This window comes from Phascolarctos cinereus, unplaced genomic scaffold (assembly GCF_003287225.1).
Source record: "Phascolarctos cinereus isolate Bilbo 61053 unplaced genomic scaffold, phaCin_HiC Scaffold_2;HRSCAF=192, whole genome shotgun sequence".
In the NCBI taxonomy this organism is placed as follows: Eukaryota; Metazoa; Chordata; class Mammalia; order Diprotodontia; family Phascolarctidae; genus Phascolarctos; species Phascolarctos cinereus.
The window spans coordinates 175143609-175170512 of record NW_027555625.1 but is presented as its reverse complement, the minus strand read 5'-3'; the positions used below and the strand labels follow the sequence as shown (position 1 = coordinate 175170512).

Genomic DNA, 26904 nt, shown 5'->3' with positions numbered 1-26904 from the left:
TACTATACTAAATTTAACATACGTTAAAAAAAATCAAGGTGTATGTAAAGATTCATAGTTCAACATACAATCTTGTTTTCTGACCATCTTTGTATATGGAAATGTTCATGTCTGATGACACTCTAATAGTAAAAAAAAAGAATGTCACAAAGAACATAAAATCACACAGAACTGACAATAAGAGACTTGCACACGGATGACTGTTCTTAAAACACTTTTGCAAAGGGCAGTGAGGATGGGAAGACACTAACCAAGGTGGCCAAGTAGGAAGAGGATTTAGGAATGGGAAGAAGGAATACTGATTCCTTACATGATAGGCTTACTAATTCCAAAGCTAGTGATTTTCTTGTGGCTCCAGGTTCCTATCTCCTTGAGACTTGGCTGTGTTTTCTTAAAGGCACTAAACTTTTGATGCCAACTGGTTTAAATTTCATTCCTTCCTTCCTGGATATTCTCTCCTAAGTTTTTGTGACACTGTCTCCTCTGGTTCTACTGCTTATATCCAACCACTCCTCAGTCTCCTTTGTTGGTCCTTCATCCAGGTCAAACCCACTAATTCTGAATGTGTTCCCCCAAGACTTTATGCTGGGCCCACTTCTTGTCTCCTTCTATATTACAAAGATCTTACTTAGCAATTAGATCCCCACATATGTGTGTGAGAGAAAGAGAGAGAGAGAGAGAGAGAGAGAGAGAGAGAGACAGACAGACAGAGAGACAGAGAGAGAGAGAGAGAGAGAGAGAGATCGATCTCCCTCCTGAGCTGATGGAACTAAGGCTGAACATAATTCTATCCTGGAACAGTTTGCAAAACCCTTCCCCAAAATAAGGGGTGTGTGCTGGTTGTCTTCGCGTCTGAGTAAGAGTCTCCCAATATACTTCAAGCTAGTATCTGTTCAATATTCCTCCATCCTTCTATTTCCTATATGTAAAAGATTTTGGAGATAAAAAAAACCTGAGAGATCATCAGTCTAATTCTGTAATTTTAGAGATAAGAGAGCCAAAAAGAGGTTCAATGAAGTTTGTTCTAAAATCACAGAACTCTTCAGTTCCAGATTCAGGATAGAAAACTCAAGCTTCCTTAAGAAATATTCCAATATTCTTTTCACTGTACTCTGGAGTCTAAAAAGTAAATTATTGGGAAAGGAAAAGATAAGTATTATAAAAAGATTCTTGACCTGCTGTATACAATAAAATCAGCCCAATTCACAAGTCAAAGACAAGTGTCCACACGCTGCCAGCTAGAACCAAATGCCAGATACCTACAGATGAAAGTGAAAAAAATTTCACCTCTGTCCCCATAATTCAGTTCATTACTATACTACTGGATCATCTTGTTTCTATCTCCTATCAATTCAGTAGCTGACAGAATATTTAAAAAGAGAGACTGTAGCTTCCAAAATTTTTGCTTAAGCAAAATTTAAAATTCTTAGCAGCTTATCATATAAAAAAAAGGATATTTAAATGCTTTAGAGTGACAACCAAAGAACTACTTTACATTTTGAAGAACATTCTTTTTTTAAAAAATCTACTTGTCCCTTCCAAAATAAACTTGTGACCATTATGCAAAGACAAATATCAAATACACAAATCTCGCATATATGTAGAGAAATTCAATTTTCCATATATTACCAAGTTACTTTTTTGCTTCATAACTATAAATTTACACAAAATTTACTTGGCGGTAGTTGTAGAGTTTCCTGCACCTCGATGCCCAACATCCAGAGGTGTTCTTGGATTCCAGTACTTTGAAAATGAACACTTCATATCACAGTTGTATCCTCGTATTGGCTTAATAATTATATAATCAACTTTTAGGGAAGAAAACAGAAAAAGCACAATTATTCTTTTCAAAACATATCATAAAAATTAATTTATAAGTGACAAAATGTCTTACATAACTCAATGAATAATCAGATAAAACTATGATCTCATCGGTTTTGATGTTGTATCCAACAATAAAGCAAAGCAAGCAAACCATCCCTGCTCCTCCAATGTGGCTGCTTTGTCTATGTCCTGCTTAAGTTCATCAGAGGGGACCTGTCCACCATGCTGGAAGACTTCCTCCCTTTCTTCTTACATTGCAAGGATAACAACTGAGAACTAGGGCTGCTCTTTTATAATCATTCACCTCCCCATATGACCAACTCATCTCTTTTTCTTCAGTGCATTTTCTCTGGTATCTGTTACTCTTTTTAAAAAATTCCTCACTGCTTATATATTGCACCTTACTCACAAACACTATGCACTTCCCCATTGCCTTCAATTCCTGACAAACTATTGTGTTCTATGTCTCATAGATATACAATACCACAGGTGTAAAACTGGTATTTAAAAGATGGGACCCTGTTTCAGGGCACAATTTAGGCTCACTAAAGGAACTTTGCAATTTCCTAAAAGCAAACGACCTTTTCTTCTGCTTAATTCTTGACCAAACTTGTCCATTTGTACTATACATTCCATATACACGTACTGATGGACAAGCCCTACAGGTTATCTAAGAGTGTGTCATCATCTGTGCAATAAGAATTGTTTAGCTACTTGGTCTTTCCTGTGTAGATAAGGCCAAACTCTTTTGAATGGTTATGGATCTTTTCCAGAAGATTCTGCAACATTCTCAGGATTCATGACCAGCAAACAAAAACATCTAGAGAATCTCACCACCCACAAGGAGTCTCTCTATAACTTGGAATATATTCTGGATCTCCTAGATTAATGACAAAAAATCTTCAGTGAGGGTAAGTCTGTTTTATGCATTGCTTAATGTGATCAATTATGAATAACATTTACTAGGTGCACAACTACCCATCATGAGGAAGTCTTCCAGCATATCGGGTGAGGTGGATGCTATCATTAGCTCCATTATACAGATGAGGAAAACTGAGGTAAAGAGAAGTCAAGTGACTTGCCCAAGGTAATGTGACAAGGAAGTGCCAGAATGGAGATGTGAACCCACATCTTCCCAACTCCAAACTCAGTACATTATCCACTAAACCACATTGCTCCCATTAAATGTATAATTGAGTGTAAAACTAAGGAGATATGCCCCACAAACACTGATAATGCACACATAATTCTTATTCCCTCCTTCCTTCCATTCTAATGCTATAATTTGAACCAATTAAAACTATACTTTGGGATAGTAACTTTAGCTTACATTGCAAAACTTCACATAACCTCTAATTTACCATCAGATATACCTTTAACTTTGCCAATTGCTTTTCTTGAATTCCTGCTCATTATGGGAAGTGTGAGAATTCCTGCACTTCTTCCACTTTCAGCAATAGTAGAAGACAACAGACATGCTGTACCAACATGTCCTGGAAGTGCATCTCCCTGAACAATTGTTTCACTTAAATCTTCCTGAAAAATTAAGTATTAGAAAAGCAATCAATTTTTATATAAACTTTTTATAATTTGATAGTATTCAATACCAATTCCTGAGCCCCTGAATATTTTAAGAAGAAAACAGTCATAATGTAAATTGATTATGTAGATGAATTTATTTTTAAAAAGCTTAGATTAAAAACTAATCAGGCTAGTTTACTTTCTTTCTTTCATTTTTTTTAAAGGGGTTAAGTGACTTGCCCAGGGTCACAAAGCTAGTAAGTGTCAAGTGTTTGGTCTGAGGCCAGATTTGAACTCAGGTCCTCCTGACTTCAGGGCCGGGGCTCTATCCACTGCGCCACCTAGCTGCCCCAGGCTAGTTTCCTTTCAACTGATTTATATTTATCTCAAGTTCTATCAACCTGTACTTGCAAACATCTAATTCTCTAAGTTATATTCAACCGATAATCATGAAATCTTATTAAAATTCATAAATAATTAATTTACAGAAAATTTTTTTTTTTGCTTTTTAGTAAGGCAATTGGGGTTAAGTGGCTTGCCCAGGGTTACACAGCTAGTAAGTGTCAAGTGTCTGAGGTTGGATTTGAACTCAGGTACTCCTTACTCCAAGGCTGGAGCTCTATCCACTGCACCACCTAGCTGCCCCCCCAAAAAATTTTCTGATTGTAGTACCCTCTGCCCAGGTAGTCTTGTGCAGTCTCCTGAAGGATAGCCATGTGATATAGTGTAACTGTGTATGCTAAGGGAGATACAACGCCTTACTGGCAGGCAGAAAAGGACAGACACAGATAATAGGCAGGGTATATATTAAATAACAAGTGAAAGGCCCAACAACTACAGGAATATTGGGGAAAGCCAGCACCCCAACATCTACCTTGGTTCCCTATACCTCAAAGACTGCTAAGAGTGGACTACTAGGGTAACGTTATTTTTCTAACAGTTGACATAAATTTCCTTTTATTTCTGAGTCACAGAGCACCTAACTCTTGTGCATTCTATCTCTTTATACTAATCCATTTGACTTCCCTAATATTAAGAAAACATTAAGAAATGTCTACTTTGAGAACTAGACCTTCATTGCCAAAGTCCCTCTCCTAGCCACATTATAGTCAGTATAATCTATATCCTGTGTGTTTAATGCATTTATTGCTTGAAAAATTGTAATCCACATATATAATGTATCAAATATATACAAACCACACTTGGATTTTGTTGATATAAAATTTTTCCAGACAGGTAAATATCCATCTGGCAAAGGCTGGAACCTTTTTAATTCACTTCAATTCAAAAATTAATCATCAACAGGCATTTACTAAGTGTCTACTATGTGCTGTGGTAAACTCAGGGGTACAAATACATAATACTTTGCTTTGTGGGATTAATTTACATGATTTTGACCTTTTCAGTTGTATGAAGTTAAGAATTTATAAAAAAACAAATACCTACAAATAATACTAAGTTCTCACTGGTGGACAGGTATACTTAAAATTACTCACTTCAAAAAAGTCAAAGATTAATTCCAAATTATCTGGCTTCATCGTTTGTACGTGATATTCTGTCCATCGATCAGGTTGCAATCCATAACCACATTCTGGTTGAGAATGCCGACATTTGAATTCGCTGTCACTTACTAAGGATATCTCTAAATTTTTTGCCAGTTTGTGATGGATAGTGGGAGATAAGCAATCTTCATCATCTTCTGGGCCTTCTAATGTTACCTTTACCCTATAAACCATGAAAAAGTGAAAAAAAAATTAATTTAGCATAAAAGAAAACTCTATACAAAATTCTATATACAAAGAGTTTAAAATTAAAAGTACTAGAATATCTGATTTCAAAATGGCAACTTATCACATTAACTATATCTTTAAGATAAACAAGAGAAATCACATTTCTTGCATGAAGGAATACCTCAAATAAAGCTGAGGCACAAACTATAGTTTTACAGCATACTGGCTTGTTTTCCTACATATACATTTGAACAACAATATCTAAAGTGACCGTTTTGTGCTGTTATTGTTTTTTTCTTAAATCACTTAAGTTACAATAATGTTAACTGTAACTAACTCCTGTCACACATTCAAGCTCTGTAAACTCTGACATGTCAACTTATCACTTCATTATGAGATTTTCATACATTTCATTGTACATATGTGCACAGATTCAACACTGAAACCATGTGTGGGTACTAAATATTTCAAAAGATGACATGGGATTGGGTGACTAAAGTGAATATCAATAATTTTAACAAATGACATGGGTTTGAAGGACTAAAATTCAACAGTTTTACTTTTATAACAAGACACTTTTTGGATTTAGTTAACTCAAAAATGATATGATTGAAAAAATAATCTTGAATCTGTATGAACTAAAAACAGAATCAAGCATGCATAATTTGTGTGTTAACTGAAATTGACACAAAAGGCTAGTTACCTAATAAGATCTGCCTTCTATTAGTCAAACTTCTCTATATCAATTTTCTACACATAATTCGTGACCACACAAAAGAAGTCAACTACACATTCTTGTTTTTAAATTTTCATTAGATATACAATTTATATTTGAAATCAAAGTATAGTTTACTAAGTTTCTACTAGTTCTACAACAATAATCAATCACTTAAGAACCAATGGCTTTGTACAGGCTAAGCATTTTCAATGAATTGATTCATATAACTGAATTGACAGCATGAAAAAATCCCACATAAAGAAAAGTAACAACAGAATTATATCACCCACTCAATTTTAATAAATGTTAACATCTATCTCTAGAGCTAACAAACTATGGAGGAGCCTCTGAAGTATGATACTATGGCCATCACTCAAATTCCTAACTGAAAACTAACGTAGCATTTTTATCTCCACCTAATATACAAAATCAAATTTCTCAGAAATGGAATGCTCATAAACATTTTTAAGAAAATGGTAATACTAGGGGCAGCTAGGTGGCACAGTAAATAGAGCACCGGCCCTGAAGTCAGGAGGACCTGAGTTCAAATACGGCCTCAGACCAAACACTTGACACTTGCTGTGTGACCCTGGGTAGGTCACTTAACCCCAATTGCCTAAAAATTTAAAAAAATGGCAATACTTGCTATAATTCCTAGGACATTAGGATGTATGGAAATTCTATGACAACAGAACCCATTTAAATGGACAATAATTCAAATGTGCAAAAGCTACAAAGTAACAGATAAAAGTCTACTTCATAAAGTTACCTAAAAAAAGCTATAACCCTTGTGGGGGAAAAAATAAGTTTGAAAAGAATGTTTTAAGTATGTTACTATTATTTACTGAAAAGTAGCCTAATATAGACTCTGTTTATTTGTGACCAAATGCTGTGATACACTATCATTATGGGAAATTTCCTCCCATAATAAGGACTTTCGGGTCTAGAATTTTATTTAAAATTCTTAAGTTGTTTCCTAAAACTTTAAAGTCCATAACTCGCTGAATGTATCATACTGTCTGGAAACTCTATTTTGTCCTCAAATCTGGCTATATACAACTTGAGGGTCAGTCTACAGGTATACTCAAAAATGCGAAACAATTAAGTGCTAGAATACAATTATGGCAAAAAACCTTATAGACCTTGGAAGTAGAGACTGATTCATTGAATTTGGACAAACCAACATAGTAAATAGCACACTGGAGGTATTCAGTGATTGACTTATTGACCTCAAATGAAATACAAGCAAACATCTTTACGTTAAATGTGCACAATATATGTAATATTTTCCAGTGCATACCAATCTTCTTTCCAAACAGATCTCATTTTAGAAGTATAATCCCACAATCAGAACAATAAAGAAAATGGATATGTAAAAATCAAATTTCCTAAATCTTTATGCTCTTCTGTAAACTAATCTTTTCTAAAGAATGAGGATGAAATACTTTCTCTTATTAAGCATGGGTAAATAATCAGAATAATAAGAAAACTTTCTAATTCATTTTAGGCCAGGTTTATACCTCAATGTATTCAAATCCTGGCTATATTACTGATTTTAATAGTGAAGTATATATCCCTGCCCTAAAATGAATCAAAAGACCTATAACTTTACTGATGCACAACCTCCACTAAAGCAGATCACAGACTGTCTTTCCTTTAATAGACAATATTCATAAGTTGCTAAGACAAAAAAAAACCATCTAGTAATTAATCTTTGGCTGCTCCAAATTTAGCTAGCTTGGGCCTTGGATGACAATAGTGTCTGTGACTAGTCATGAACTTTAAGCTTTTCCAGTTTGGTAGAACATGCCACCATTGGCACAGCCTTGAAGAACTCAGAAGCTACCTCCAAGCCAGCATGAGACAATGGATGGGCCTATAAAATGGGAATAGAAATACTTGTACTATCTTAGGTGTTAATTAACATATACTTTCTACATTTCAGTGTATGAAAAAATTCTAAGTTTATGGGTAACTAAGTAACCAAGGTCTTCTCTTATTTTCTTTCCTAACTTGGAACCGCACTAGTAAGTTACTACTTTAGAAGCAGATAACTTATTTACTTTGTGCCATAAAAAGTATAGATAGAACTGATCTTACAAAATTTATTCATATAATTACCTCATTAAGCATTTTATAGCTGAAAAGGGTTTTGGAGATTATCTGGCCAAAAGCTCATTTTACAGATGAGGAAAATGAGGCTTCTAAAAGTCAAGAAACTTACCTTAACAGTTAGAGCCATGAAAAAGACTAGAACCTAAGTCTCTTGACTCCATTACAATTGTCTTTTCATAATAAAGTGCTACATCCCTTTGGGGCAACTTTTTAACCACTTTATTACAATATTTTAAAAAGTCTACCAAGATTTAGAAAGAGAAATATAATATGCAAACTATTTAGATTCACCACAACTAAAACATTATAAGTATATTTTTGAGATAGAAATCTGACAAGTATAGTCTTCACAGCCTTTATCATAAACTAACATCATTCTGTATCCCAACAAAGGGGTAAGATAACAAAGTAGATATAATAATCTGTTTTTAAAGCAACCACACTAATTTTGATCTTTATACACTTCAGTGACTAAAAGAAACTCATGTTTCCCTTTACCCTCTTTTCCTAATCCACTCAGCAGTAGTTTTGTACAGCAGTAGAATAACTGAATAATAAAGAAGTAAATAGTAATGCCTCTCTCTAAATTTTATTTTTAAAGATCTGCAGAATAATGTAGATGTAATCTTATTTCAGTCTGACACATCAGCCATCCAAAATTTATGTCAACGTAGCTCACTCTTTTGAAAGTTGTTGATAATCAAGAAAGAGTAGCATTATAATAATCAAGGTTCCTTAAAGTCATTTATTTCAGCATCTATTGTCAAATGATGTTCAGTAAAATTCTAAATTGAACAGAATTTAAAATGTATTAGAGTCATTATTTCTCAAGAAAGAATACCTTTCTTAAGAGTTTGGGCATTCACAACACACATAATTTTTTAAAAAGCACAAATTCACTTCCTACTTGGTTACGTATGCAGAGTTTAGTTCTATTTCTTAAAGTTATTAATCAGGATTACAAAATGTTAACAAATAGCTTAATATTGATATTAACAGCAAGTTTCTATTCCAATCTTACAATGAGAGAAACCGTCCTACAAAAGAATTCAGAACACATAATGAAGGATTATCCTAATACTAATTTTTCCTACTGATTTTATTATATAAATTATAATAACACACATAATTTGTTTAAGTTGGTCTCTATTAGAGACTCAACATGTATGTGCACATATAAACACACAATATTTAGAGTTCCCACATTTTCTAGTTCAGAGAATCATTTAAGCATGACATGATGGCAACAATGTGTGAGTAAAAGGAAGATCAGACAAGTATCTTCTTTGATATTAAAGGGATTAGGAAACTATTTGATAATAGAAATAAATACATGATATTATCTACAAGTAGTGTTACTCTTTTGATTTACCAACTACAAACAACAAAAACCATTCTGGTCTGAACACTAAAAAATGAGGAATAAAAGGTTAACACACTCTAAAATAGCCACAAATTTTTGTATCTTATGACATACCTAAACCTAGATTTTTTAAATTTTTTCTTGGATATCAAGACAGGTGGTCCTGTAGAATAATGTAGACGTAATCTTATTTCAGTCTGACACGTCAGCCAACCAGTGTCCAGATTTTCAACACCATCTAGCAAAGTAAATATGACGGAGAGTAGTAATTGTTACATTAAAACAACAACAACCTGAGATATGCAAGAAGCACTCAAAGTTGTAATAACGTATCAATTTAAAATATAAGATGGTACTTTAAGAATGGCACATCACACCAAAAAAGAAGGACATCAGTAACATGTAAACCTGCTAGTTAATTACTATACACTGCAAACTGAAAATAACTGAGATTGGGTAGGCATAATACATGTATGCCATGGATTCATCCAAATAAAAAGCAAGAATAATCACATATTTATAGCTTATAACTATTTTATATTAAGCATGCTATCATAAAGTGTAAGAAGCAAAAGGGGGGGCTAATTTGTCTCACTCATAATTGAATGATTTTAGCCATTTTAAATGAGTAAAAAATTTAAATTTAAAACAAAAGCAATTGAATGTCATCTGAGAGCTATTTACCCCCATATAAATTTAATCTCTAATAGGAAGAGTAAACAAAGACTTAATAAATTCAGCAAGTTCTTTTGAAAAAATGTCACGTACTTTAGAACTAAGGTTCTTCATCAATGTCTGAAGTTCAAGAAAATTTTCTTCTCAAAGATTCTTCTTTTTGTTTGTTTGTTTTTAGGCAATTGGGGTTAAGTGACTTGCCCCAGGGTCACACAGCTAAGTGTCAGATGTTTGGTCTGAGACCAGATTTCAACTCAGGTCCTCCTGACTTCAGGGCCAGTGCTGTATCCACTGCACCACCTAGCTGCCCCCTTCAAAGATTCTTATGAGAATGTTTAAGCCATTCTCAAACTAAAATTTAAAATAAAAGAAATGAGATGTCACCTGTTAATTTTAAATTAAAATTAATTCTTTTTAACTTTGTTTCAGAAGAAGGCCCAAAGAAGATATACCAATTACTCAAAAGGGGTATACCTTCAAAGTTTTATTTGACTCTAGAAAACAATTTGGCAGTTATCCACTTCAAACTAGAATATGATATTACAATAAAAATGTGATGCCATATGTATTAATTTGGAGAAATTAGAAAAATCATATAATCAGTTAAATCTCTCTACCAAAAAACCTTCCAAATTATATTTTATGTATAATAGTTACTTTGTCAAAGGAGGCTAAGATATAACACAAAAAGTTTAAATGATTCAAATATTTCAGACCAAAATTCCGATGTAAAACAATTTCTTTTCAATATGGGGGAAATTCAATTCTTATTTCTTTGAATTGTTCACGAATCAAATACTATATAGTCTTCATGTGTATGCACATAAACACACACATACACATGTGTATAAAGTAAAACTTCAATTAACTTAAATCTTCTATCAGATGTTGTCCTGAACGCTAAAAACAAAATCAAACTAAAATGAGAATTTAAAAAAAAATACTACTTCTAGGTGATGGCTTAAAGTTTTTATTCATTCAATGCAACATCCTACAGCATCTACATTAACAGTATGACATAATGATATTCAGCATACTGAACTTAAGGCATTATAAAATCTTTAATTTAAAAAAAGTCAAGTATTTCAGTATGAAGCAACTAAGATAGAAAATAGAATAAGCTATCTTAGCAAAATATGCAACAATATCTAAAATAAAAAGCATCTTTTCTTATCTGCCAATTTAAGGGGAAAGCTCAATTACTCATTATTCCTCATTACCACAGCTTTTACCATAACAACTATGTTGAGCATGTACACATACATGCACATAAAAATTCACCTTAACATTTGCAAAATATAATCATCTAAATGTCCAAACATTAGTAATAAATGTTACCATAGAATTATTATGAGATAGTATATGCTCAGAGCAAAACACAATAATTTATAAATTACCTACTGGTTAACTTCCTGAAACCAACAAGTTACACAAATACCAAGATTAGGTAACTTTTTCAAAAAGCAAAATTAGTAATGCAAAATGGACATTCCTATGCCACAATGGAATTATTTTTTGATTAGATGTATTCAGTATTTCCAAAAATAGTATTTTTTTTAGCAAATACATCATTTAAAACATTTATTTATAATGAAACTTAAGCTTTTTCATAATACTTAATAACATACTAAATCTAAGTAAGTCTCACTTACTGTGGATTCCAAACTGTCCATCATCAACAGTGCTTTCATTTTCTAAAAGTAAAGGGAAAATAAGTAGAGAAATATAATTAGAAGTCATAATTTATACAGAATGAACTACTATGATAAATACCTATCTTATTTCTAAAGACCTTATCTAATGAATAAGCATATTTATTGATGCCTTGAGTAAAAGATTCTTTTTCTCTTGAAATTATTAGCCATCCCATATTTCCATGGTGGCATAAGAAATTACCAAAACAGAAAAAGGAAGCATGGCAGTGTTTCCTACAATAATAAATAGAGTTCTGCCCTCACAATATTAGAGGATCAGAGATTTAAAGCTAAAAGTAACCTAGGTCATTGAATACAGCACCTCTTCCTTTTAGAGATAATGAAAAGTATGCTCTTTGTATTACATTTGCTCTCTTTGATTGGATTTTAAACACCAATGTATCCAACCAAAGCATTTCTTGATTTTTTTTTAAGGAGGAAATAAAACACATAGATTTTTCTAGATGAAAGATTTGGCACAATCAAAATGCTTATTCTTAATTTGTGATATCAATCCTACCTAACATTCCATTTTTCCAATGAAACTAACCTCTATGTCCAACCGTAAATTCTTAGAAATAATATAAACTTACCTATACACATAACAGAACTGTGAGAAAAATTGCAGTTAATAAGAAACCCAAAATTTGTCCTAGAATAACCCCTTTCCTGCCAGAAATAGTGATTAGGTAAGAAAGATTGCAAACTTCCAACTTCCAAATAAAAAGAGTAATTTCCTTTTATACTGTGATGATACCATCGACTAGCTCTTTTTCTTACTCTCTACCTCCAAATACAGGTTTTTTCCCCCTCTGTAAAAATATGTATGGAAAATATAGAATTAAAAATTAAATGTTATGCTTTCTCCAGAAAGATTCTCTAGAATATTTCACATGGCTCTCAAATTTAACTGTACAGTTTACCAGAATTTAAAAGTTAAATCTCTTTAAACATGACTAAAACAAATTTCCATTAATATGTCAATACTTGAACTCTTACTTACATGTTTATTTAACATGCAATGTTAAATGTTTTCCAGCCTCAATATAGGATTACTACAGTTATATAGATATACATAGAGAGATATATATCTTCTTTAAAGTATTACCCAACATATTAACATTTCAAAAATAAGAAAATCCAATAAAGAGGATGGAAGGTGACAGACCAAAAATAATAGAAACGTCATCTCTACTGCCAAGCAGAAATATTCTCTGCTTTGAAAACTAAAGTAGTAAGCCATTTATTACCTATAAATTCTACTGTCCACAAACTAAAAAGGTATAACTTCCCTAGAAATCAGGCAACTACAAGTAAAGAGAGATAGTAATTTGAAATACATGAAATGAACTTCAATGTGTCGTATATAGTAACTCAGTATAAATTTTTAAAAGTGCAAATGTTTATTTGAGAATAAATGTCTTAAGTTTCAAGAGAACTTAATGACACTAAAAGATATCTCAAAGTCTAATACATTCAGCAAGGGCGCTTCTTTTAAGTATTTTAAATTGGGGAAATATGTATCCAAGAAGTGTGGCTTCAATTTATTCAAACAAGCTGAATTTTAATATTTATCAGTCAAAAAATAATCATCACTAGTTAAATTTTTATTATCCTTTGGAATATATAACTAAAATAAAGTTACCAAGGTAAATCTTATGGCTTAGATCATGTTTTCTTCTTTACATTTCATTTTTTTTAAGCCTGAACTAATTAAAGTAACATAATAAAGCCATGGATGCTCAATCTCAAAAACAAGGAAATTAGTTCGGAGGAAAAAAAAACTTATGGCTCCAAATTGAGAATATTCAATATATATTTTATGATTAAATGAAATACACCAAAAATATGAGAACATAACTAAGGAAACATTTTTTCCACAGTGTCAACTAAAAGGTTGAGGCAAATTAAGAATTGTTTATTTTTGAGAGTAAGCTCCATGATGTGCTAAGTGAAATTTGTGGAACTGGTAATTAAGTTCTCATCTTGCTAATAAAATCTGTCAAATTTCACTAAGCCATTGTGCAGCATATTAGTAACTTTATGCATATGCCTCAAACAGATGCAGTTAATGCCCATACCTAAAGGGGTTATTGATCGTGGTTGTAGATGAGTCTCCCACTTGTGAACTATGACTTGACATGGACCACCGATAGTCTGCAATTTAAAAGTTAAATGTCTGCAATAATTTCTCATATCTTGTTTTCTACCCATGACTCCACTAGATGTTTGTGGGGAAAAGTTTTAAACTAAATATGAAACCAAGAGATTCACCTTTCTTACTCTCACAATGCTGTAAGCTAACAAACAGAAATTCACCAGGTAAGAGAGTAAACTGGCTGCTAAAAGAAGTGAAGGTAGAAGCAGTAAAAGGAGAGAAATTAACTGAGTGACACATTAAACTGTCTTTTAACTTCTGGATCTTAAATATGGAACTTATACTACATTAAACATAGTAAACATGAACGTTTTCCCCAGAAAACTCATGTCAGTTAAAAATACATGCTATGAATCTGTCAAATGAACATTAAATACACTTTGCATTCCAGCTACAGACTTTGGACTGCTACTTTCTATAACATCTGTGTTTTCTACTCTATTTCATTAACTGTAAAAGCATTTTTGGAGGGAAAAAAAAATCACCATATTTACTTCATGTAGTAGTTTACACATATTAAAAAGAAACAAGAGGATCCACCAAATCTGAATGTTAAGGAATACTCCCCCATTATTTGGTAATGAAAAGCAGAATTTATGATGGACAAATAGGAATGAATTAGGATTTCTTTAGTCTCACTATGAATATTCTTTAGTGCATAGGCTAAGTTTGGTTAAAAGTAAAGATTCAAATTGGTGAATTTTAGTAATTTATCTAATAAATCTGTTGTAAGTTGAACTAGTAAAACACACGCACACACACCCAAACTTTGTTGCTATATAAAAGGATATTGGGTATAAAGATTTTCAGTAACAAAAAAAACTATATATGTACTTTATAGGTTCTTCATAATTTTTCCAGTAATTTATACATTTTAAAAGGCTCTTAGAAAACAGAATGAACTACTCTTTTCCAAAAAAGACCTATCCCTCAATCTATATCACAGATGTTGACTGCAGTTTACTGCATACAGATAAACAAATGTTGATTAAATTATGTAACTATAATGTTACATGGATAATTTGTATAACATTTTGTATATACTAATTGGTGTATATATTTTCTTTCTCAACAGAACATTATCTCCTTGAGAGCAAGGTCCGTTACCTTTTCGCCTTTTTATCACCAATGCTTACCACCATGCCAGGCACAGAGTATGTCTTTAAAAATGCCTGTTTCTTAATAGCTGTGCTATTTCTTAAATCAAAACTACTCAAATACCTGAATTTTCTAACACAAATGAGGAGGAATGTAACATCAAATTTTAAAATGCCCAGCCAAGTGATACAAAATCTAATTAAGGGGAGGTAGTATGGTTACTTTCAAATACTTGCTATTGATGGTACTACTGGTTATCTATCATATTTATTCTCTCTGGACCTCAGTTTCTTCATTTGTAAAATAAGGAAATTGGACTTGCCAACTTACATGATCCCTTCAAGTTCTAAGACCTACAAATGATCTAAGATTCCATGAAAGCTAGATTTTATTTTAATATTAACTGCCAATATGCTAAGTTCATTTAGAGCAAGAACCTTGTTTTATTATCTTTGTATATATATGTATCTTAGACCCTAACACAATGCCATCATCATAGCAGGGACTTAATGTTTGTTGCTAAATGTCACTTCAAAACTCCTGTTGAGTTTAACAATATAAAATATGTCTAAGTAAAACAATAATATCAATCTCTAAATTTTCAAGTGCTCTCTTACAATATTTTAATATTAATTAAAATTACCAACAAAATGTCAAAATGGCAGTGATGAGGAAATACATAATGAATCAATTATGTGCATTTCTGATTACACTATCATTTAAATTGACAAGCTGATAAGAAATGCCCAAATTCTGAAGATAAAGATTTAAATATAAGGGGTTGGTGTGTTGTTGTTTTTTTCATCCAAAACACTGCCAATGGTTTTGAAAACACAACATTCAAATCAGCCCTGCAACTTGAAGTAAATTGTGCTGGAAGACTGAAAGGAATATTTTATGTCTGTCTATTTAACTGGTTACAAAAAGGGCAAAACGATAATCAAAAATTGAAGACATCAAAGAAAAAACTGTCCTTGCCAAAATAAGGAAAACTTTATTTAATTTTATAACTACATAAAGATGTTTTTAATAACTTCACAGAGTCTCAATAATTTTGCTGGTGTTATCCTCTTTTGCTACAACTTTTCCATCTTAAAAATAACTTTTAAAAAGTCACAATGAACCTCACTGGTAAAAAATTATACAAAAATAAATATAATCACTACCAAGAGTTTAGGCCAAAATTTTTGGAATAACAGTCATCATTGCTAAAGTAAACTTAAAAATTTAGCCAAATCAAAATTGTAGTAATTAGGAATCCAAAGAGAATTAATAACTCCAAAAATAAAAAGCAATTTGATCCTTTTACTCTTCAAATATTGGGTGGGCCTACATTTTTCAAAATTTAACGGAGTTGCTAAAACCTTGCAATGAAATCCATTTTGAAAAAATCTAGGTGTTCTCAAACTTATACAGTAAAAATTAAAACACTTATAAAACATAAAGGTAAATATTTATTAGTGAAAGAAATAATTATAAAAAATAAACATTTCCCATGGGACGTAAATACTTAAACTTCAAACTTACGTTATGTTGTAATGAAGTTTTACTACATAAAATGAGACATTAGACAACCGCCCATTTACATGTGAATCCAGTGTTAGGTGGAGAAAATCCCTTACAATCTTTTCCATCTCCAAATCTATTCTGTATCATCTACAAAAAGATATGCTATCAAAGTCTAATATTAGAACACGGGCCAAGTTCGAAACACACTATATTTGGCAGTCCTATATGACATTTGTACAAGCTCTTGCTGTGAACAATGAGTCTATAACCCATATTTCAAAAAAGCAACAAAAATAAACCTTGGAAATGTCAATGTGACAGTAATGCACTGAACTTTGAGATAGCCTGCAATATGCTAAATATAATGTTACCTAAGAGGAATATTTTCTTTTTGTGAAGAAATTGAGAGAGCTTTAAAAAAAAAAAAAGCAGCACTATTACCAGTCTGAAACAATACAAACTGTATTTGAAGAGTGATTTTTTAATCTACCAGAAGTAGAATTATTGAATTTGTTCTTAAATAATCATGCAAAATAACTTTGAAATAAAAAAAAAAACAGTTGATTCAAGTCAGAGACAGGACTATGAAGTTTAATCTCTGAACTGCCGTTTTTCAAGAACAGAAAATAAATTTCTCCAACATGTAATATTGGGGCTTCATAATTTTTTAAGCTAGCAAACTGAATGATGAGCTATTCTTTGGACTCTTTTACTAAATCTTCATTTGATATAAACAGAAATACATCATGACATATGGACAATTTCTTCTCAAAACTTCCTTTTTCACAGTTATTCTGAGGAACACTTGCAAATTGATTTGGGGAATTTTATGATGGACCAAATCACATATACATTAATTAGCTATTAGAAAAACTACTTTTTAATCGGTGATGAAAAGATCACCTAAAACAGTGAACATGGGACTCATAAAAAAAAGCAGCTTAATTTTGAGAATGTTTGGTTTCTAAACAAAAGTTATTAAGAATATGTATATGAAATGGATTAAGAATACATGTCCTCAGAAACAATCTGAAATGACATGACATGTTATCAAACAATTAAGTACACATTTCAGATTAATAGTTACTGCTAGTCAGAGGTTTTTTGGGTTGTTTTTGTTTTTAAGATATAAACTCTACTCCTTGCATATTGGAGATGACCTACTTGTCAGCTTTATAATTACTATAAACTATGGCTCATAATCATTTCTAGCAGCTTTTCAAAATCACTCAAAGTATAAGGAAATACTATGAAAAATGAATGGAGAAATCACATTCCATGCCCCTTAACTTCTAAAACATAAAACATTCATACTAAAAATCCAAATACAGCAGATTAAATATGAAGTATGAAATGTGATTTAAACCTCTATGCATTTATTTCTTGGGAGATCACCCTGAAAAAGATAATTGCTTCTGATGCCCTTTTTAGCTTCCCTTCATTTTAGTTTTTTCAAGAAAAAAAAATCCTCATACACCACATCCACAGACAATGCAAAACTGAAACAAAATTTCAAAATGTTTCTAACTACAAATCTATCTCATTAAAAAGTGCCACCAAGTATAGAGGAAAAAAGGGTGTCATTTAAGTTGGTATGTGGGGAAAAAACACTTTATCCATACGTATGGAATATTATGTAGCTATTTACTCTATTCCATGAAAAACATACTTACCATGGCAGCCCCTGCATCACACGGTACATGTATACACGATACAGAGTACCTACTTAAAGAAACACACTCACCAACATATACTGTAAACTTTTGCAAGTATTACAAGAGGGAAAAAAGCTTTTGTTGCTGGTTTTTCTTTTTTATTATAGGCAAATTTATTGCCAATTCTTCTGAAAAGGCATTTTGAAGTATTCTTTATATTTTAAAAGAAAAGACTATATATTGGCTTAATTTGAACTGTGTTGACAATAGTCCTACTTTAGAAAGCTCTTAGCCAAAAAAAGCCTATAGATTTTTTCTTCTTAAAAAAAAATTTTGATTTCTTGAGCACAAATTTAGTTGGTCTTACATTATTGTGAATTTAAAACAGCACAATGGCTGTCAGTAATGTGAACTCACAATAGTAATGAAGATATGACATACACATTTAATAATATTTACTTCAAACTAAATAACTTTCCTGGCATTACCCCTATAATAAAAGGAAGACTTAGATGCCATTCTAAAGCAAAATAAAAATAATGCTACTGTCAAGGTAAGCCAATATTCAGTTCTACCAAACAATATTATTCAAATTCAAATACTGAATATTTACAATATATTATTAGAATAATGAACGTAATAGGTGCAAAAGACAGCTGGGATAGGTTTGCCAATTTTCTTATACTGGTGGCTAAAAGAAGGAAGCAAGAGTGACTGCTTGATTTACTTCATAAGTAATTTTTAAAAAAACTTTCTGAAAGGAAGAAAATGTATTTTTTTTAAAATGTCAGTCTCTCTTGTCTGTGCTTAATTTACTTCCATGTAACACTTCTCTTGCCTAAATGCTAGGCTACTGACATGCAGCCCCATTATTTTTAAGGAAATCTTTTCAATTCAATGAACTGAATGAAACTCTTCTTTTTCAAAGAAGAAAACAGCTAAACTCTCTAATTCTTTCTACTATAAATAAGAGAAAATAACTAAAATCTCATCTCACTACAAATCATTTTGTTCAGGAAGCTTTAACATTTTTTCATGGCCTTTTAAATGGGATGTGGCCTTAATTATCAGTGCTACTACTGTTTTGAGAATTTTAGAGAAATCAATCTAATTAATTGCTAAATACTACCTTCTCGAGTATTTGAAATGCAATCCAAGTGCAGCCAGCACATGACAGTTGCTATGAAAAAAAAAAACTGTCTAAAACTAGCTAGATACTCCCATAATATTACTGCAACTAAGAGGAAAAGCATACTCTTTGAGACTCATGGCTATTACATACTTACAATTAACCTCAATTCCATGCAGACAAATTGTCCATGCGCCAAAGGCAATTTGCTTTAACATTTTAGCACCACAAAGAAAATTACTTTTGGTCATAATAAAAACATTTTTCAAATGGTTTCTGGTTCAATTTAAAAGCTTTTTTTAAATAAATTATATTAGTAATTTTGGGAAGAAATTAAGAAAATTGTTATAGAACTGGAAATTAGATTAAAAAGTACATACCTTTGGATCGAGAAAGTATCCTTTAAAATATCGATACTGAACTGGTACTCCTCTATTGAGTGCAATGGTTGTTTTCCATAGAATACTGTGGAGAAAGTTTAGGGAAAAAATGTAAAAGAAAAATATCTGTAAGATTCTTGTCAAGTTTCAACATTCAATAAACTTTCTTTGAAAACTGGGGTTGGTTAAAAAGCTTTTAAGTTTTAGTCAAAAATGTTTCAAATATAAAAAGGGACAGACTACATCATGTAAGTTGCTCTGTAACTTCACTGGCTTTACTTCTATATTTTTATACCTACAAGTCAGGACATTTCCTTACAAATACCTACAAACTTAATCAACTACAATCACTTCCCCTGGTCCACTTGCAGGTCTCAGAAAAATTAAGTCTTGGATTTGCTCTGCACGCAGTCAAGAAGTATCTAACTGGTTTATGATCATCCCTGAGAAGTTAAGGTCTCCTCCAGCAAGTATCTCACATAAGGGTTTTTTTGTTGGAGTTATTTTCAGGGTAGGTGGGAGTTGCTTTATTTGGTTACCCTAAACCAGTTCCTATTATCTTAGTCCTCAACTATCTAGTTCACCTACCTAATCATCTACTTCCACAATGATACTTGGTGATGTAGTGGCTAGACAGAGCACTGGGCCTAGAGTGAGGAAGACGTGAATTCAAATCCAGTCTCAGACTTACTAGCTTATATGATCCTAAGGCAAATCACTTTACCTCTTTGCCTCAGTTACTTCAACTGCAAAATGGGGGTAATAATAGCACTTACCTTCCAGGATTGTTGTGAGGATCAAATGAAATATTAAAAAAAAAGTACACAGTACCTGGCACATAGTGGAAGATAAATGTTTATTTCCCTTCCCCTACCCTTGCCACTCAATATATTTGTCTTCCTGATTCCTTTGTGTCAATCCATTACTTGCTCTGACCTATAACATTTGTATATTTCCAAACTATAGACTGATAGATAACTCAGATTCCCAGTTCTGATTTTTACCAGAGGTTCTAGGAGTTCTTAAAGTCTAGCTCATCCCTAGTCCAATCCCAATTTTTAGTAACAATTTCTTATATTCCCAGTCCTGGTTCTGCACTCTTCTTCTATGAGTCACTATTATCCTTATGTAAATTTAAGTTTCTTGAGAGGAGGGTCTTTGTGATGCCTATACCTTTAAATTCTCAGTACCTTACTTATATTATGAACTTAACACAAGGTAATTTGTTGAACTGAATGGTCCCAGCACTGACCTTACTCATTTGTTATTCATAAGAATAATGACTCTATTATTAGCCAAGCACAGTAACAACACCACACTTTATGAAATCTATATTTAAGCAATGTTTTCCTAGTATTTGAGATGGTTTCCCAAATAACATCTCCAATAGAAAAAGGTGAAGATTTAAGATGCCACATTAGGCATTAGAATTTGACCCAAAATAGGTTGCTTCCTAATCAGTTACCTACTTAGCTTACATTCTTTCTACCCGCCTTTAAAATGTGCCTTCTTTTACCATCAGGATTTCCCATTCGAGTCACAGAAATTTAATCTGCATGTTAACTCTATATTCATAACTGGAGGGACTTATTTTGCCTACCATAGGAATGGTGCCCAAGACAGAGAAGGCATCTAATTACTTATTGACATTAATGAGATGGTAGGTATTTAAATTCCAAATAGAGCTTACTCATAAAAAAGGATTTTTGCATAATAATTTAAAGTCTGCAGTTATTTGGAAGACTCATTTTCTGAACTGATATCAAACAATGATAGAAACCTGGTTCCATTCATCATATTGACTAACCCTGTATAAAGGACCTGTATAAAGGTGGTAACAATGGCCTTATACTCTAATACTTCTCATTTTTCCTATTTATTTCAGCTGCTCTGCCAAAGTCTGACTTAATTATTTTCTTCACAAGCTCTTACAACATTCATTATATAGAATGCTCAAAAAAACTGGCAGATTTAATTTTGGGATAAACTGAAGTTAAGCAGAAAGCATTTCTTTCAACTTTGTTGTATGGAAGGGGGACAACAAGGGTTTTAGTCACTGTACTTGGAGACAGGAGACCTGTGTTCATATTCCACGTCAATTTTTATTAGAACTTAGAGTAAGCTTTACAAGGCACTGAACTCTTTGAAATCTTACTGAAATGCATCAGTGTACATTCCTGCTTAAATATAATACAGTGAAGATAACTTTCTTTGGATATTAAGATGTTAGTGTTTCTCAAGATTATTAATTCTCAAAGGGTACAGGAAACTAGGATGAATGTATAGTGATCATCAGATAAATCCTCTGATAGTTGCTTTTTTGAGCAAAATGCTAATATTAGCCTACTTGCCACTTTCTGAAGAACAGAGTGTAGAAAAATAAATTCTGGCTAAAACACTACTATGATTAGTTTTATCCAAACCATAATTTGGATATCTGATCTTCAAACAAGGATTTAGGTTTGTGTTCATGGCTATTAAATGAAATATGACCCAAAATGAGTTTGAAAGACTAGCCATGGCTTACCAACCAGGAAGGAGGTAGGTGAGAGAGGGACTTCAGAAGTGCAACTATATCTAGATTCTTGAGTAGTATGTCTCAAGAACAGAAGAAATACAGCAGTTTCAGCATTCCATGGAAATAGATAATATATAGTTTAAAGGAATTGTTTCCCAGAGTTCAGACATGCGGAGGGGAAAGGTTCTTGACGTGTTGGTACTATGTAGCAATTACTCAGTCATTTAAAAACTCCAAGGATTAAGCCAGTTATTCACCCAGTAACAGCCAGAAGAGACTGACCGCAATCTGAAGCAGTGACAACCCCACAAGCCTCTACTATTTATAAAGGTAGCTTATGATCTCCAATGAAAGGTTGCTAGTGAAAGATCAAAGAAGAGATACCTATTTTAAAGAACTCAAAGAGAATACAAGAGTAACTTCTAATCCAGAAAATTTTACTTCAGAAAAGTTTATTTTTTATGATTCCAGAAACTGGTTATCTATAGTAAACTTATTTGTGTATGTACTGTAGCCTCTTACTAGACCTTTGTGTATATACTGTATTCCTTTATTAGACTGAATTCCAGAAGGAACTTGCATTCTTCCCCAGGACTTAGCATAATTCTCTATATGTTGTGGGCATTTAATGTCTTATGGTATGATACAGGGTATACAAAACATTTTGCAATCCTCCTTAAGTTCTATATAAAAAAGATCAGCTATTATTAGTAGTAGCAAGAAATAATTATAATAAAAATTATGAAAATTAGATCAGTAATTAACAAAAATAACAATCCCAATGATATTTGCCGTTGAAAACTAAAAAGTAGTAGCTGTCAAGATGCACTTAAAATACTATCGTTCTCAATAAAAAAATGAGAAATAAAACATTATCAACACGGAGTTATCACTAGAACTCAGCTTATAAAAGTAGCAGACAGTAGACTAAGAATGTCAAGATAAAATACAAACAAAAAGACTATACTTTTGACTTTATTTTATAATTATTCTGTATGATTTTATTTACATTTGATGGAAAGTAGGGTGTGTTCAGGTAAGACAGGTACCTCTGGTATGAGGGCCATGCCTTTTTCAGGGCTGCTTTCCACCTCTGGCATCCACCTGATTTACCCAACTCTCACCTGTGGCTACAAAAAGCTGTGCCTTGCACAGTAGATATACCCTGGTAAACCGTTTCAGCAGATGGGGTAAACCAGGTTGAAAGTAACTGAGAGGTCTCAAACCCTTCAGTGATTTAGGGGAGGTCTACCCAAAGCATGTGAAGACTTCCCCTGACAGAATGGGCAAATGAGAACAATTTGTTCCAATGGCCATGAATGTGGCCAAAGCAGGTGCTGTGGAGTACTTAGAGATTGGTTAGACACAGAAGAAGCCAAAGTCATCCACTGCACCCTGAGCCATCATCAGTCACCCTGACTTTGTCTTGCCACTAAACTCCAATGACTCTGGAAGAGAGAGTGAGGTCAACAACTTGACACAATTCTGTTTCATTTAAATCCAATTTATGCTCGAATCAAAAGACCTCATTCATACCAATTTACCTTTTTTTCCCCTACATCAAAGTCCTATGGCAAGAGGAAAGTGACAAAGCAGCAGGTACAGATACACTGGGAGCTGTAGTCATAAAGCTGCACATAGGTGACCAAGGCCACAGGGTTGTCTTCTCATTGGATTGAAGCAGCAGTGAGATTCAGCAGCCCCTGGGTGTCTGAGCAGTCTTTTTGAAGGATCACACTGCTCACTTCCAGACATGAGCAAGAGACTAGAAAAGGTATCCTAAAACTTTTCTGCTTACTCAACCCTTGCCTGCTTACCATGGTAGGTAGGGATCCCACCCCATAGCTGAAAAACAAAAAATGTACAAAAACTTTTACAAAGATGATTCCATGCACCATCACTACTACATAGAATGTGTGCACGCATATGGAGAATACAAAATCCAGTAGACCTGAAAGATGAACAGTTTTTGTTGCAAGAGAACTCAATCATATCCAAATAGCAGCCCTGAGTGAAATAAGTCTGGCAAATGAAGGTCAGCTTACTGAAGTTAGAGATGGATACATGTTTTTTCTGGAGTGGGCAAAGTGAAGGGAAGAACCATAAAGCTGGCGCAGATTTTGCAATCAAATCAACAAGCTTGTGTGCCTCCCAAAAGGAGTAAACAACAGGCTCATGACAATGCAATTGCCACTTGTAGAAAAGCACCACAGTACCATCATCAGTGCATATGCTCCTACCATGATGAACCCTGATGAGGTCAAAGAAAAATTTTATGAAGACCATGAGACTCTCATCAATGTGCCAAAAAGAAGACAAGCTTATAATTCCGGGTGACTTTAATGCAAGAATAGGAATAAGACTACCAGATATGGCCAAAAGTCCTTGAGAGAAATAGAGTTAGAAATAGCAACAGCATTAGTCACTTACTCCCAAAGACTTGCACCTCTCATGATATTCTCATCACCAACACTGTCTTCCATTTACCTTAATGCAAAAAAATTCATGGATGCACCCTCATAGCAGACATCAGCATTTAATAGACTCCATCATTGTAAGAAGAGGCAGACAGGATGTAAGAGGGTGTGGCACAGAGCACTGGACTGATCAAAGACATCCTCTCTAAGCTAAATATTCACATTCAACAAAAGTGGTGGCCCCAAGGCAAGACAACTACCAGAAGACAATGCCAACAGATTGAAGTGCTTCTCCTAGTGGGAACAGTTTTTTTGTTAACTTGGAGGGAAAGCTGAGCCAACACGATTGGCAGCAGTGGAGCAGAAAAGGAGTGGAGAGCTCTTTCAGAGAGTTGGTGTATGGCACCGCATTTACTCATCTGGGCCAGAACACCTGCAAATATCAAAACTGGTTTGATGAAAGTGATGGGAAAATTCAGAAGCTGCTAAATGAAAAACAAGAACTCCATAGGGTTTACCAACAAGATAGTTCAGCCATCTCTAGGAAGGCAGCATAACTCCATCAAAAGTAAAGTGCATGCAAAGCTTAGAGAGATGCAGGATTCTTGGCTTAGTAAGATGGCAGATGAAATTCAGTTTTATGCTGATAGCAACAATCCAAAGAACTTTTATGATGCCCTGAAATTATGGGCCAAAGACCTATGGTGGATCTCAACTACTCAGTGCTAATGGAGCCACACTGACTAGTGATAAGGACATGGTCCTGAAGAGATGGGCTGAACACTTCCATTGTGTTTTCAACAGACCATCATTAATCAATGCTGAAGCCAATGACTATACAACTCAGGTTGAAGTCAATCTCTCTTTACCCAAATTTCTAAATGAAGAGATTTTGAATGCCATTTGGTTCCTTTTGTGGGGCAACGTGCCTGGTGCTGATTCTATTTCAGCTGATGTATTTACAAGGCAGGGGGTCCACTGTTTATACACAAGATAACTGAAATTTTCTAGGTTATATGGCAAGAGGAGGTTATTCCCCAGGAGTTCAAGGATGCCTTCATTGTACATATCTATAAAGGTAAAGGAATTTAGACTGTCCTGTGACAATCACAGGGAGGTTTCTCTCTTAGTCACTGCTGGCAAGATTCTTGCCAGAGTTTTCCTTAATAGGTTGATCCTTCACCTGGAAGATGGTCATCTACCTGAGAGCCAGTGTGGCTTCAAAAAGGGCCAAGGAACAGCTGATACAGTGTTTGCTGCTCAACATCTCCAGAAGAAATGCCAGGAGCAAAACAGAGGTCTATACACAAAATTCACTTATCTGATCAAGGCCTTTGACACTGTCAGTTATGAGGGCTTGTGGAAAATCATGGCAAAATTTCGTTGCCTGGAAAAGTTCATCAGCATTGTACATCAATTTCATGATGGCATGCTTGCCCGGGTTCTGGATAATAGACGAAACTCTCAATTTTTCGCAGTCACCAGAGGAGTGAAGCTCCCATGCTTTTTTTTTTTTAATTTTAGGCAATTGGGGTTAAGTGACTTGCCTAGGGTCACACAGGTAGTAAGTGTCAAGTATTTGGTCTGAGAACAGATTTGAACTCAGGTCCTCCTGACTTCAGGTCCAGTGCTCTATCCACCGTGCCACCTAGCTGCCCCTCCCATGCTTTTTTAACATGATGTTTTCAGCAATGTTAAAATGATATCAAGATCAGCTACCATACTGATGATAAATTATTTAACTTAAAAAGGCTACAAACCAACATTAAATGGAGGGAGAGTTGGTGCATGATTTTTTTGTTCACAGATGATTGTACACTCGATTCAGCCTCTGAGGCCAAGATGCACGAAAGTATGGGTGATTTCCCTGCTGCTTGCGCTAATTTTGGCCTAACAATTAACATCAAGAAAACACAAGTTCTCCACCAGCCAGGACCACAACATCCATGAGGAACCACTAACTACAGCAAATGGAGAAATTCTGAATACCATGGATAAGTTCCCTTACCTTTGCAATATACTCTCCAAGGACATACACACAGACGATGAGGTTGATGCAGGCATTGCCAAAGGGAGCTCTGTGTTTGGGAGACTCCAAAGGAAAGTGTGTAAGAGAAGAGGTATTAGACTGACTACCAAACTGAAGGTCTAGAAAGCCATTGTGCTGAACTCATTGTTGTACGCCTGTGAAACCTGGAAAGTCTACAGCACCATGCAAGGAAATTGAATTGCTTCCATTTGAATTGTCTTAGGAAGATTCTGTAGATCACTTGGCAAGATAAGGTACTGGGCACTGAGGTCCTTGCTCAAGGTAGACTGCCAAGCATTCAAACTCTACTGCAGAGTCAATTCTGATGGGCTGGCCATGTTGTTCAAATGCCAAACGTATATTTGCCAAAA

The 26904-nt window shown here is 33.7% G+C and overlaps 1 protein-coding gene across 5 annotated transcripts in view; it reads right to left on the bottom strand.

Moving 5' to 3' along the window:
- The window catches only part of GPCPD1 (glycerophosphocholine phosphodiesterase 1), a 188837-nt gene that overhangs the window by 148071 nt on the left and 13862 nt on the right, over positions 1–26904 (bottom strand). For all 5 annotated transcript variants that reach the window (XR_002324264.2, XM_020985406.2, XM_020985418.2 and 2 more), the window contains exons 4-10: positions 19570–19654; positions 13722–13797; positions 11599–11640; positions 9386–9509; positions 4842–5070; positions 3198–3360; positions 1676–1808 (exon numbers count right to left, since the gene is read on the bottom strand). Coding sequence is in view for 4 of the 5 variants with exons in the window: in XM_020985406.2 (XP_020841065.1) it covers positions 1676–1808; positions 3198–3360; positions 4842–5070; positions 9386–9509; positions 11599–11640; positions 13722–13797; positions 19570–19654 (852 nt within the window). In the remaining variant the exon portion in view is untranslated. The remainder of the gene's footprint in view (positions 1–1675; positions 1809–3197; positions 3361–4841; positions 5071–9385; positions 9510–11598; positions 11641–13721; positions 13798–19569; positions 19655–26904) is intronic.